This window comes from Dipteris shenzhenensis, chromosome 25 (genome assembly GCF_047967505.1).
Source record: "Dipteris shenzhenensis isolate YYH24624 ecotype China chromosome 25, Dip_SZ_1.0, whole genome shotgun sequence".
NCBI lineage: Eukaryota > Viridiplantae > Streptophyta > Polypodiopsida > Gleicheniales > Dipteridaceae > Dipteris > Dipteris shenzhenensis.
The window spans coordinates 53,249,491-53,264,386 of record NC_141620.1 but is presented as its reverse complement, the minus strand read 5'-3'; the positions used below and the strand labels follow the sequence as shown (position 1 = coordinate 53,264,386).

Sequence of the window (14,896 nt, the reverse complement as noted above, 5' to 3'; positions counted from 1 at the left end):
TCCCTTTATTATTCTTAAACCGGTTTGGTTTCCTAAAAGTGGGTATATTATTGGTCTTAGATGATGACCCATACTCCTTATTGAAGGGTTTACGAGGATTCAATTTTCTCTCGGCTATTTCAGCCAGCTTAGTGAGGTCCTTAAGCGTGGTCGGGTTAAACATTTCAACCTCGTACCTTACTTTTGGGCTTAAAGCTGCTAAATACTTCTTTCTCCTATCTTCCTCACTCTTTTCGGGTAACTCTAGAGAGAGTTTCCAAAATCTGGCTGTAAAATCTGCATTACTCTCATTATCGAACTGCCTAAACCTCTCCCAACGAAAGGTTAGGTTCTCTTCATGCCTCGGTGGCATGAAAGTGGTTTTTAGTTGCTCCACAAATTTAGCCCATTCATGAATAGGCTCTTTTCCTGTTTGTGACAAGGACCACCACATTAGAGCATCCTTCTGCAGATGCAATGTGGCAAGAGCAAGCTTCTCTTGCTCGGTCTTGTCTTGATGGGCAAAGTATAGCTCAAAATGACGAATCCAATTGAGGATTTTGTCAGCCTCCCTTGCCCCATCATATTTGGGGAACTCAATTCTCTCTCCCGGTTGGAATTTGGACCTCTTAGAAGGGTTACTCAACTCTTCATCCCCGAAGTTTAAAGTCCTCTTAGTCCCTAATCTTGTCATAATGGACTGCTCAATCATATTGCTAAGCTGGAAAACCAGCTTATCAACAGGAGTCTCCTCTCTTCCTCTTGCACTTGGATTAGAATCCATGTGTATTGGGTTTTGAGTTAAAGGCGTGAACTCATCACCTTGTTCTTGGCTGGTCTCATTTCTTCTTTCATTACGAAAGGAGAACTCCCTATCAGTAGGTTCTTGAAGGAGAGACTGCTGTAAATCTATTTGTGGGTTATCATACTCAAGATGTGTATAACTCTCACCTAATCCATCCTCTTCAAGAGGGGGTGAAGGTGTTCTTTCTCTCTCTCCTTGGGGTAATGGAGGAAAAGGAATAAGTTCATTGTTATATGTCCCTTCCCCTTCCATTCTTTCCTTTTATTAATACAAGAGAGAAAATGTCTTGCTGTAATTTCAAAAAAGAAGGTTTATTTTACAGCAAACTTCAAGTGTTGTAGAGGTGGTGGTACTTATCCGACTCCCGCTTCGTTTGTGTTGAGAAGACACTTAAAATGACCTCCTTTCCCTTCTCTTTGAAGCTTTTCTTCTTGTATTTCTGCTGTAAACTGGTACGCTCCGTTTGGGCTACTTGTTTTGAGCGGATTGGAGCTCTAGATACCGTTATAGGGGTTACTTGATGGGTGGATCACTCCCTTAAAATCTTATTCCGATCCGACTTCCGGTTGGGTAGAACGGGAATCCCTTTTTCTCACGGTTTAAGGGTACATTCACATGGGGGGGGGGAGAGGACACCCCGTTCGCCGTTCGCCGTTGAAGGCCAAAATTTTTCAGAAAAATCCCTTGTCTCAGAACCTCGACATCGGTCAGTCGTGATCCTTTTCCGCCAACCTCTCTTGCGACTTCCGTCGTTCGCAACTGTCGCCCTCTTCTCGTCCCGCTCGTGGATCGTCGCTGCTCTGATACCAAATGTGAAGATCCACGCTTTTCGAAAATGCAAATGTGTGCAATGCATGCAGAATTTGAATGCCGATTGGCCCTCCAATGGGGAAGAGCGCCCTCGTGAGAGTACTTGTTTCTTTTTCGACCTACATGCAAGGTGGGAGAGAGATGACGAATGAATGCAATGTGGTAGAAAGAATGCTACGTGAGATTCACAATGAAAGGGTGATACCCTTTCATTAATGTCCCTTGAGATCACTCAAGTTAATCTTCCCATTTACACCTACCCTTAGCCTATGACCCATGCACCTACCATTCAATGCACTCTAATGCACCCTTTCCCTTTCCTATTGCCCCTAGGACCTAGCACGTGTGTGCACATCTTTATTACTAATCATTGGCCAATGTTACATAGTTTTGGCGGTACTATTTACACCGCTTGATCGATCATAAATACAAACATATAACCGCACCATCAAATTGGCGCCTAACAATAATAAAGTTCTAATGACTATTAATTAACTAAATAATCATTTCTCTTGTCATGACATCTGTGCATTTGGCTCTCCAGATATGCTAGGCTGCTATGCTCGCCAGTATCTCGAGTATGTCTACATGAGCGTTTTTTCTAAATGTGATGCAAAAATCCGTGATTTCGCAATCTACAAGCTTGAGAGGCATTTTTGCGAGCAACATGTAGCATAACTTGGCACTTTCTTCCCTTTTGACCAGCTAATGTAGTCCATTTTGTCCGACGTTGGAGTATTCTGACTTACAGAAGCAATTAATGATTTGAAACTGAGATGGATTGTTTAATGAGGTGTTGGCGGTGGTAGTTTGGCTTGGCAGTGTGCCATTAAAGGAAAAAGGCTTCCAAAATCTTAAAGGGGAGATTGTTCTATAATTGTTTGGGTGAGGTTGCTGGGAGCCTAAGTGAGGATCAGCAAGGTTCGCGGAATGCAAGTGGAAGATCGAAAAAATTTCACAGATTGGAGAGCAGAAAGCCCAAATATGAGAGACTAATTCTTCAGTAAATCGTTTTCACCCCTGCTTGATGCATTTCCACTTCGCGCTATCCTTTCCTTCCCACCTCGCTTTCTTGCTACGGGAGGAGAGCGATTTCGATGGGAGAAGGGAGGGAAGGTATGGGAGAAAGGAGAAGAAAGAGGGTGGTCATGGAGGGGGGAGCAATGTAGAACGATGAAGGTTGGCTATGGAAGCAACACATGACAGCGAACTAAAGTTTTGCAAACGGTCTCATCCCCTACGACTTTTTCCTGAGCATCTCCTCCCTCCAATTTTGTTTCCTCTCCAATAATTCCCTCCTTAATTTCTTTGATGGATCCTCCTGCTTCCCGACTTCCTCGGGTCCCTCCTCAACCTGAAAGTCCTGAACATATGTTGTCTTAGGCATTGAGTTCTCCTTGTCTTGTAGGGCAGGCCTTTTGAATGATAAAGAGTGATATCATTCACCTTGTTAACTCTGTTCACTCTTGGAACAAAACCCATGTTTCTTTATTACTGCAAAAATATCCTTTCCTGATTTATTCTTACCTCCCACTAATCTTACCAATGCAACAAATTGACCACAAATTCATATTTTGGTGCATTAAATTTTACTAGGTGGTGCACAAAGACATGATAATAATCTAAAATACGCCTTGCGATTTGATTTGATATGTAACATGACCCCGTTTGGACTTGTAAATCAAAAGATACAGGGATGTTAACACGCTCCCCGTTTTGGCCCAAAAGAGGACATTTTCACATCCCTCTATTTTTGCAAGATGTCAACATTTGATTGTTTTGGCCTAAAAGATGAGCTTTTAACATCCTTGCATCCTTTGATTGTCAAATATAAATGGCATAATGTTACATAATCAAATGACAAGGCATGATTTAGATGAATAATATGCCTTTTTACACCATCTAAAAAAATTGTGTGCATCAGAATATGAAATTTGTGACACATAACCACCCTTTTGAATACTTTATACTTTAAGCAATTATTTTATAAAAAACTTAGATTCTTTCTTTGCTTGCTTGATTTTCCAACCACTTCCACTAATTATCGCTCGCTTTTTTGGGCTCGCTTGCTTTTTCTCGCTCGCTCTTTTGATTGCCTCCAGGGAGAGCTTCCCCCATGCACTCAAATCCACTTTGACTGTGCTCTTGACCTAGTATACATGAGCCATCTAACTAGGGAGCTCCCGGCTCTACTTTGAGATGATATAGACCTCACCAGTGCCTTCGACACCCTTATCTCAGTGGTACAGGATGCTGCTATCAGATCTTTTCCCACGACCCGATCCGGGCAGGCCAGGGATGGGAAGATGCCTCAGAATCCTTGGTTCGACGACGAGTGAAGGGAGGCGAGAGCCCACCTCACATAGTAGCAGGCTTTGAGTCACTTGATGCCACCTGAGGCATAGAGGATCTATCGCCGACTGATGCGTCGTAAGAGACGGGATCTCCTCACACACAGGATGGATGAGATTGTCAGATTGTTCCAAGGAGGAGACCCGACCACTAGATGGGGATTTCTATCAGAGGGGAAGCCACCTATCTCCATCTCTGACCCAGATGTGTGGCACACGTATGCATGCTCCCTCTATGATGCTTAGATGGAGACACCACGAGGTATGTCCTTCATGCCTAGGCCCACCACTTGTCATCTTTTCGCCACACAGAATGTATGGGCTGCACTTCGCCGTCTACACAACCGGATAGCGCAAGACCACGAGGGGCTTTAGACGGAGCACTTTGCACATGGACAGGAGGCTCTAGCCCCGATCCTAGCACAGATGTTCAACCCGGCTGTGTTGCGGTTTTCCACCTTCTTGGAGTACCACCACTATTGTGCCGATACACAAAGCCGGGAACCCTATGGAGACGGGGAACTATCAGACCCTTATGATTGGCCAAACTCTGGCCAAGATTTATGGATCAGTTCTAGAGAGGGAACTCAGCAGTCATATAGAGGCTCGTGGGCAGCAGGCACTAGGACATGCATGATTCCGGAGACAACACTCTACACCAGACCACATTTTCACTCTAAGGACTATCCTTGAGGAGGCGAGGTCTAGACACCAGAAAGTCTACACATGCTTTGTAGACTTTCGGAAGGCCTTTGACACTATCCCACGATCCTGCATGATCAGGAAGTTACAGGAGCTGTAGATTCTTGAGACATTGATTTGGGGGATGATGAGCCTATATGAGTCAGTTAGAGGCAGAGTTCGTGCCCCAGGTGGCCTATCGGACTGAGTCGAGAGTACGATCGAAGTGAAGCAGGGTTTTCCCCTCTCACCGACTCTCTTTGGGGACTGTACATTGATGAGATCACCTCTTTCATAGACTGCCTAGGAGGCGAAGGATCACTACTTGCCGATCTCATGATACAGATATTGCTATACGCTGATGACATAGTCCTTATCTCATCCTCAGTGGAAGGACTGCTTGGAGGCCCTAGAGGTGTTCTGTAGAGAAAGAGATCGGACAATCAACCTTGGGAAGACCAAGGTTATGGTCTTCAATACCTCACATGCAGCAATTTGATGATGCAGTTTCACTTATCGAGCCGAGCAAGTCGAGATAGTGCAGTCCTACACGTATTTGGGAGCAGTCTTCACACAGGATCCCTTTTCATTATGAGACATGCAGCCCAGGCACGACTCACACGGGGACGAGGTGCTCTAGCCCGATTGGAGAGATAGTGTTTCCAGGCACACCTTCGGGATCCACCGACGAAGTGTTGGCTTTTCGATATGCTAGTGCGACCGACTGCCATGTATGCAACACCCTTCTTGGGATGTGATATACCGATTGCGGTGTGGAAGAGATTTGAGCGGCTACAGGTGACCATGGGATCTAACTTGAGGTACCACCATTCACCTTAAAGTGCACATCTCTTCTTTTTTAATTAGCATACAATTTCATTCTAGCTTGGGGCTTAGCCATCTTGCCCTTGCCCTTGCCCTTGCCCAACTGTAAAATAGCAACCATCCTTTCCAACCCATTTGTCAATGATAGTAGATGGCAGCTTCACCTTATATCTATAAAGAGCCTTTAAAGGTGACATCCAACAGAAATAGGATTAGTGGAATCATGGCAAAATTCTGCAAGACAACTCTGGAGGGTGACGTACTAAATGTCCATTTTGAGTGATGCTTATATTGGAGTGACACATCCGGCCTAGATTGTGTAAAATAGATAATGTCTATCAATTCTAGATATAACAATTCCGAATTATATTCTATAGATTATATATGTATATTATAGTTTTATGCACACTATAGTCTACAGTTTACCATCATACATATAAGATATCTAGACTCGATGTCTTATCCATGATGCCCCACATAGTACACACGCAAGATAGGATAGGACATGACCGGAGCCTTTAGAGCCCCCTCTAGTTCTTGCTCATCTGTTTCTAGCTCTTTTTCATTTCATCTCCAATAGTTTCTTGAAAGTGTGCTAGACATACTTGTTCCCCCCATGGGGGGGTTGCACATCGAAACAAAACGACAGAAGAAGAAATAGCAATATGGTACAATTATGTGTATTTTTATACACAATATAATTATCAATATAGTGCTTAAAGTGACAAATTATGCTGCTTAGCATTTGCCATTAAGTCATGACTTATGTAGCATGCATGATGCTTCAACATCTACGATTCTATGATCTATCATTTATGAATGATGATTCAAGAATCAACAAGAAGTTACAACAATTTGAAACAGATTAGAATTTGCAATTGCATAAGTAAAAAGCATCTGTAGTATCTAGTATTATCCAAATTTGAGAATCGAGATTTATGAACCATGTGACATTTCACATATTAATGTCAGAAAAATAAAAATGTGAAGAATCAGACTTCTCAAGAATGCATATGTTTGCAATGCATGCAGAATTTGATGCCAATTAGCCCTCCAATGGGGGAAGAGCGCCCTCGTCAGAGTATTTGTTTCTCTTTTCAACCATGCAAGGTGGGTGAGAGATGGCGGATGAATGCAAGGTGAATAGAGAATGGTACGTAAGATTCACAATGAAGGGTGATACCCCCATTAATGTCTCTTGAGATCACTCAAAGTTCCATCTTCCCATTTAGAACTTGTTTCTCTTTTCAACCATGCAAGGTGGGTGAGAGATGGCGGATGAATGCAAGGTGAATAGAGAATGGTACGTAAGATTCACAATGAAGGGTGATACCCCCATTAATGTCTCTTGAGATCACTCAAAGTTCCATCTTCCCATTTAGAACTACCATTAGCCTATGACCCATGCATCTACCATTCAATGCACCCTTTCCTTCCTATTGCCCCTAGGATCTAGACACGTGGGTGCACATCTTTATTAATAAAGTAAGTGTTACATGTCCAAATTTAATGCCGTATGAAGCAATGGCTCCAGCTCTCGACTACTATTCTTATCTACTCATATGATCCACCGCCATAACAATTCAGTCGGTGTCCATCATAAATGCAAATAATACATGCTACACCATTAAATTGGTGTATAATATATAATAAATTTTTAATGTCTACTAATCACAAATTAGTGATTTCTCTTGTCATGACACTCTCTCTTGCTTGAATTGGCAAATGTCCTTTTTTGGATCCTCTCTTGTCTCTTTCTCTTACGTATGCTTTTCTCTTTTACTTCTGCATTTGCATCGCCTCTTCATATTCTGCAAGTAGTCTCCTCTTGATAGTATATGATCTCTTTTGAATCCGAACTTAAATCTCATCTTCAAGTTTTGGTTCCTCTTGATGTTGAGTATTCAAAATGCAGAAGTACCATTGCAGTGCCTCTTCAATATCTCTTCATGCTCAGAATCCTCTTCTGAATACCAAGTTGCTGAAATCTCTTCATAATGACCTGCACAATAAGCTGAAACATATTCTCAACAAACTGGTCAGTATTAAAAAGATTCTCTCACCCAAATGTGTTATTGAACTAGGTGGGACCTTGGCCATAGATGATTTTGTGATGGAGAACTGCTTAGTGTATAGAAACTATAGATCATCATTCTCTTTTTCCAACTCCTCTATTTCAGTCCTATTGATCCTATAAGACGGAGGAGGAGATACTTTATTCTCTATCCATTATCCATAATGAATATATATCTACTCTCTATCCAATTCACAAATTCATATATTATTGTTGGCTGAATGGATAGCATTGACTCTTGGTTCTATGTTCACCATAGATTCCTGGGATGAGGAGGTAGAAGCCCCACCATCTTGGTTGGATGCTTTGCCTTTTCCTTTTACAGAGTTGGTCTTGGCAATTTTGGCTGATAGAGTATGACATTTATGCCATGGATGCCTTTGTTGGAAAGGTCACCTCCCCATCTGTAAGCCCCCAAATGAGGAGAGCATGGGGGAGGGAGACCTAGGGCAAGGTATGCCCAGAGAAAGGGGACAACCACTGTACGGATCAGTACGGGCTGCTGCAGGGCAGTGTACGGAAGGTGTGCAGGGTGTGCCAGGGTCCGGACAAGGGCTGAATAGAGGCGGAACAGTAGCAGTATAGAGTCCGACTGTTGCAGCAGGTATTGGGCAGGTCTATGGCCTGCAAGCAGGGCTGGCAGGTGGCGGGGTAGGCAGTCCAAAGGGGCTGGGCCCTGCATGGAACAAAGGGCCAGCAAAGGGCCCTAAATAGGGCTGGATAGGCAGCCAACCAGCCAACCAACTGGTTGGTTGGTTAGGGCTGGCTGGTCGGTTGGTTCAAGGGGGCCTTGAGCCCTATAAAAGGAGAGGCACTTGCCTCATTTCATTATCACTTGCAGCAGCAAACAGCCAGCAGATAGGAGCAGCAAAGGAGCTTCCTTTGGGCCTATGTTCAGGAGGTGAAGGGAGCACAAGGAGCTACAGACTAAGAGCTGGGAGAGCTGCCTACCTAGGCTGGTGCAAAGACAGCAAGGTGGAAGGGTTCTGAACGGATAGTCTACAGAATCTCGAGGTGGAGCACGCAAGCTCGAGTCTAGAGATAGCCAGCAGATCGGAGAAGGACCATGTGGTTAGATCAGAGGACCACACCATTGGTGGGAATCTGGATCTCTCTCTTTTGTATTGTGTCCATAGTTTTGGACGGAAATATATTATTTTGGTGGTTTCTCTATCTGGCTGGTTCATTGTCTATTGATGAGTCTGCACATGTATATTATGCACATAAGTTAAGAAGTTTGTGATTCCACACCCCACACGCACACTGTGTGAGCTCCTGGGCATTACTATCAGTCTTCCGTTGTGCGTACCTCTGTTGGGTAATTTTCTAACATGGTATCAGAGCCCAAGTAGGAGGCTCACAGGTGTGGGAGCTTGAAGGCAGGGACCTTGTTGAAGGACGACCCTGATTCAGAAGCTCTTGGGAATCGACTTCCAGGACTGGAGGATTGTGCCCTTGCGAGAAGGAGGGTGACTCAGGTTCAGCCAGGTGTGTTTAAAGTTTGCAGTCCGGGTTATCTGGAGATGTACTTTTGTTGCAGACCTTGCCAAAGGAAGGACAGGTTGAAACAGACCCTCAAAGCATGGTGCCTAGAAGACTCCAGGTTGTTCACTCATTATGAGGGGGACAACTGGAAGATCGCGACGGCTGGATTGCTCGAGTTCAAAGGCGGGAACGTGAGTGAAGGAGGTGGTGCCAGGAGGTGCTACCAAAGATGGACCTGTGTACCAAGATGGTGTGCAGAAGCGGAACTAGAACTAGACCTGGTGGAGCAGCAGTCACTGGATGAAAAGCCAGGAAAATACTTTGACACCGAAATGTTCCAGAGGACTACGACCAGGGAGTTACTGGAGCATCGTCATCGACGTATTGGCATTGGGCCGAGATGTGTCGGTGAGAGGGGGTGTTGGAAAGGTTACCTCCCCATCTGTAAGCCCCCAAATGAGGAGAGCATGGGGGAGGGAGACCTAGGGCAAGGTATGCCCAGAGAAAGGGGACAGCCACTGTACAGATCAGTACCTGCTGCTGCAAGGCAGTGTACGGAAGGTGTGCAGGGTGTGCCTGGGTCCGGACAAGGGCTGAACAGAGGCGGAACAGTAGCAGCATGGAGTCACACTGTTGCAGCAGGTATTGGGCAGGTCTATGGCCTGCAAGCAGGGCTGGCAGGTGGGGGGCGCTGCGTGGAACAAAGTGCCAGCAAAGGGCCCTAAATAGGGCTGGATAGGCAGCCAACCAGCCAACCAACTGGTCGGTTTTTTAGGGCTGCTACAGACCAGCCAGTCGGCTCAATTACAAGTTCATTATTAAATCGTCCTTTCCCTTCCATTCTTTCCTTTTAGTAATACAGGAGAGAAAATGACTTGCTGTAATTTTAGAAAAGGGGTTTATTTTACAGCAAAAGTCAAGTGTTATAGAGTTGGTGATACTTATCCGACTCCTGCTTTGCTTGTGTCGAACAACCACTTGAAATGACCTCTTCTTCTTTTTCTTTTGGGATTTCTTCCTTGTTTTTATGCTGTAAATTGGTACGCTCCGTTTGGGCTACTTGTTTTGAGTGGATTGGAGCTCTAAACACCGTCATAGGGGGTACTTGGTGGGTGAATCACCCCCCGTAAAATCTTGTTCCAATCCGACTTCCCATTAGAGAGAACGGGTGGCTTTCTTTTCCTCGCGGTTTAAGGGTATATTCACACCCGGGGGTGGGGGGTCCCTCCCATGAGGGCACCCTCCAAAGAGCATAACTCAGACCCTCCAAAATTCGTTGTTTGTAGGCAATTTTCTTTTGTTCAAAAATGCAACATTAAAAGGACTTGCTTGGTTGCCTTCCCTCTTTTGCATGTGCGGCACTCCTTCGTACGTCTTTCGGCCTACCCGTACGCTGCCTGCTCGTGCGACCCTCTGCTCATGTGCGCTGTTCGCTCGTATGTTCCATACGGTGCTTGCAGATTGTTGCCATCCAGATAGCCTGCACGTGCTGGTATGCTGTCCAGCTTGCTGCCCTCTTCCCCTAACACTCGCTCCTCGCGTCCCGATGTTGGATCGTGCCGCTCCTTGTCCCTAAATGTGAAGGACTGGTTTTCTCAAGAAGGCAAATGTGTGCAATGCATGCATAATTTGAATGCTAATTGGCCCTCTAATGGGGGAAGAGCACCCTCGTCAGACTACTTGTTCCTCTTTTCAACCTACATGCAAGGTGGGAGAGAGATGGCGGATGAATGCAAGTTGAATAGAGACTGCTACGTGAGATGCTCAATGAAGAGTGATACCCCTTCATTAATGTCCCTTGAGATGACTCAAGTTCCATCTTCCTATTTAGGCCTACCATTAGCCTATGACCCATGCATCTACAATTCAATGCACCCTTCCCTTTCTATTGCCCCTAGGACCTAGACACGTGGGTGCACATCTTTATTAATAAAATAAGTGTTACATGTCCAAATTTAATGCCGTATGAAGCAGTGGCTCCAGCTCGACTACTATTTCTATCTACTTTGATAATCTGTCGCCATAACAATTCGGTCGGTCCATCATAAATGCAAGTAATACATGTTACACCATTGAATTGGTGTATAATATATTAACGTTTTAATGTCTACTAATCACAAATTAGTGATTTCTCTTGTCATGACTAAAAGCACACCCGTAGTCGCATCCATGATCATGAATGATGTTTTAAAAAAAAACAGGAGGGAGAGCAAGAGTGAGGAGTAGTAGGAGGATAGAGAGGCTGAAGTAGGCTGTAGGAGGAGGAGGAGAAGTAGGGAGGAGTAGGAGAGAAGTATGAGAGGAGTAGGAGAAGGAGGAGTAGGAGTAGGAGAGTGGAGAGGCTGGAGCAGACGATGTAGGCGGCGAAATGAAATGGGACGTGGCTAAAACCGTGCTCAGGGTTTTTTACAAAAGCAAGGTTTTTGAAATGGCGTCTCACCGTTTTGAAAAAGGCCCCTGTTGCCGTTTCCATTTCTATTGCACAAAACGACGTTTGTCGTTTCTTGCAACCATGGGTGTATCTCCATGATTGGATTTAGTTTTCTTTGGTCTCAGAGACTTTTTTGACCTTTTGCAGACGTTGATAAATTTGTGCGTGCGTGCGTGCATGCGTCGTCCATGAGTGTGAGAGGGGGAGAAAGAGAGATTAATTATCAGAATTAGAAAAGTTAAAATTTAATACCCATATTAATCTCCTATTATATAAACTAAACAATAAAAACTACTAGAGATCATGCCACAACTTGTGTCAAATCAAAATGTTAAGACTCGAGTGGAGGTGGAGGACAACGGTTTGAGCTCTTGTTATTTAGAGTCAGGGGAAGCTGTTGGCTGCTCTAAGTCATCAATTGGGTCTATTGGGAGTATATTAGTTTTGCTGACCCTAGCCATGTCCTTTCAACCCTACTGGTCCACATCCAGGGGTTGGGTTGACGAACTCTCTTTGCGCTTACTTGGTCTATTGTTTGGAACTATAAGGTCCTATGCTTCCTAATAACATGTGAGCACTTATTGGGACCTATAGACACGGGAGTTGGAGCATTGACTCTATTTGTCCCACTTGGCAGTCTAACAAATAGTTTCGTTTAACAAATCCTTAAATTCTTCTATTTCATGCGATACAACTCCTGTAAATATGCTTGCATTTGTTCTCATCTTGTTATTTTCTTTAAGCAAAGAGGTGATGTGTTACACTTGATTGAACGTAAGTCGTAATTTGACATCTTGATAAATGTTATGGGACAACACTTGTTGTACATGCTTCTAAGATATTTGTAGTACGCTTTTGCAATTTGCCAAGTGTGTGTTGGTTTTTAAACAAAAGTTGTTTTTAGTATAATATGACTCCTCATTAGGTTGTCCTTTTTGGTTGATTTAGGAGAACCAGATGCTTGATGTGGGTGAAGTTGGAGAAGAAGTACTTTGTGTTCGAGCATATGGACAAAGCTATCTAGCTCTTGGCATTAATATCAGGTACTAAACTAATTTTATGGAATTGTATTTGTCACTTTTTAACTCATGGATTGCAACTCTAGACAAGGTTACCTATCCTCTTATGAAGAGCATCCTTCCACCCAAGAGGTGGCAGGCATAATCTAGTCATACACATAACTTAATAGATTTTAAAGACTAGTGTTTTAGAATTAATCAAGCAAAATTCACTTGTGACAAGGCTAAGCTGCTAGCTCCCTCCTCCCCCTGCTGCCAGTTCTTCGCCGCCTCCTTCACGCCTCCCCCTTTGCCTCCTCCTTCGCCTCCCCTCCAGCTCCGCTTCCTTCACGCCTCCTCCCCGCCTCTTCATGCGCCTCCCCTTCTTGCTTCTCCCCGCGGCTGCTAGTGCGGTCTCAGGGGTGCCTCCCCTGACCATAGAGTACGACGCCGCAGCCCTCCGGGGTCCACATATCTAATCTCAGGTGCGCATAGAGTGGCCACCAAGAAAAGTTCTTCTACCGTCACTTGAGCTGACACCTCTGGCACCCTTCTTCTTGTGATCAACCTTCTTCTTTTTGCAATCTTTCACAAAATGTCCGAGTTCATCGCACTAGAAGCAATTTCTCTCTTTCTTTCTCTTTTTCTTGTTGTCTTTATCTGAAGAGTCCGCTTTGCCGTTAGATTTGGGCTTGCCTTTGCCAGGCTTACCCTTGCCTTTGCTCTATTCTTGAGCTATCAGGGCCTTTTCATCCTAATGTGTACTGTTGTCTTTTCCCGAGCTTCTTGTTGCAACAACATTGGAACCAGCTCCTCGAGCGCCACTTGTGCCATCCTGTTCCCTGTAGTCATCGTAGCAACAAGCCTTGCCATCTTGGTCGAGCTCGTCCTTTGACCAACTGGCGCTAGTTGATCTCGCACCACCTTCATCTTGGTGATGTGTCCCTGTACTGATTCCCCTTTGCCCATACTCATGCCGTACAGCTCTACCTCGAGGTCCAAGATTATCGCCTCATTGTCGAGCTCATACATATCCCTCAATGTCGTCCAGGCCTTGAAAGAAGTGTTTTCCACCTGAGATATCCGGAAGCGCCATATCCACCGTTGTTCCCACAATTATAGCCAAGGCTTCTTCTGCATCTCGGATATGCCATGCTCTCACTAAGATAGGGTCTGCTGGTGTTGTCCATCGAGGATGATATGGCTGGAGTAGTTACGGTCTTGAGGTATTAACTTCATCGCAGTCACAATCCCCCATGACTCCCTAAACACTAAGTGGCACTTTCCGTAGTGGGTAGTTGGTCCCATCAAGCTTGCTTGTCTCACCAAAATTTGGGATCTGGTATCTATTGGCCATGATAATGAACTTGTTGGAGATATCATAGCCAAAGAGTATGTGAGACGTGTTGTGTTGGTGTGTTGTATTGGAGATCTAGTAGTGATTTGATGTGTGAGTGCCACTCTCATGTGCATGGATCATATCTGATGTGGGCCACTCACACGAGACTATCTTAGGAAGCCTGGGGAGGCCTAGGGCTAGATGCATGTGATTCTCAACCTAAGTTGCAACGGCACTGACAGATTAGGGTTTTTGCTATTTTTAGTGCTGCTTTTGGGCCTGAGCCTATATAAGGAGTTCAGGGCCTGAGTTGACAGTATCATGAGTGGGAGCCAGGCAGTTCTCTCTTGCGGGTCTGATCGTGGATTGTGTGAAGTTTGATTGCTCTTTCAGTGAAACTGTTACGCTCTAGCCGAGGTAGCATGACCTCAGAAGAATCAGTCGACATTTCCCTTAAAGGATCTATTTTTTTGTAATATATTTGTTTGCGCTTCATGTAAATGATCGGGAGGGAATTAATGTCAAGGTCCTAGGTGAGGGTTGATAGCACCAGACTAGGTAGATCTAAGGCTAAGGGCCTAATGCAAAGATTGTGCCTAGGGACAGAGGATTTAATGCATCCCTAGAGAGGGGTGAAATGTTGCATTAGGAAGGCCCTATATGGATGACATGTGGCATCTAGATCTATCTAGGGAGATGGGGCTTGTTGAGGCTAGAGAGAGAGAGAAGGATTTGCATGTATGGTTTTGGCGATTGGAATTTCTCTGTCTGCTCGTTAGCTTCAGCAAGGTTGGCTAGGAGGTTATACATGGTGCTGCTCCCGTGATCTGCAGTAGGAATTAGATAGCTAGTTATTACATTTGGTATCAGAGCCCAAGGCTACGAATTGGAGGGGACTGCACGACGATGACAAACGGGATGAGTAGGGCAGCGTGAGCTCAAGGTGCAAGCCTAGACAGCCCTGGTGGTGAGTCGTCCACTTGTGACCTTCACGTGATGGATAGAGTTGGATCGTCGAAGGACCTGAGCGCCAAATCGACGGGCTGACTGTGTTGGTGCTACATTGTGACGACGAACAACTGGCCTACGCATCAATCAGTGCTGGCCTACGCAAGCTT

The 14,896-nt window shown here is 44.8% G+C and overlaps 1 protein-coding gene across 1 annotated transcript in view; it reads left to right on the top strand.

Moving 5' to 3' along the window:
- SWP (RNA polymerase II transcription mediator) overlaps window positions 1-14,896 on the top strand; it is a 69,697-nt gene that overhangs the window by 33,069 nt on the left and 21,732 nt on the right. Inside the window, exon 3 of the mRNA XM_087396290.1 lies at window positions 12,390-12,484. Within this exon, the coding sequence (XP_087252416.1) occupies window positions 12,390-12,484 (95 nt within the window). The remainder of the gene's footprint in view (window positions 1-12,389; window positions 12,485-14,896) is intronic.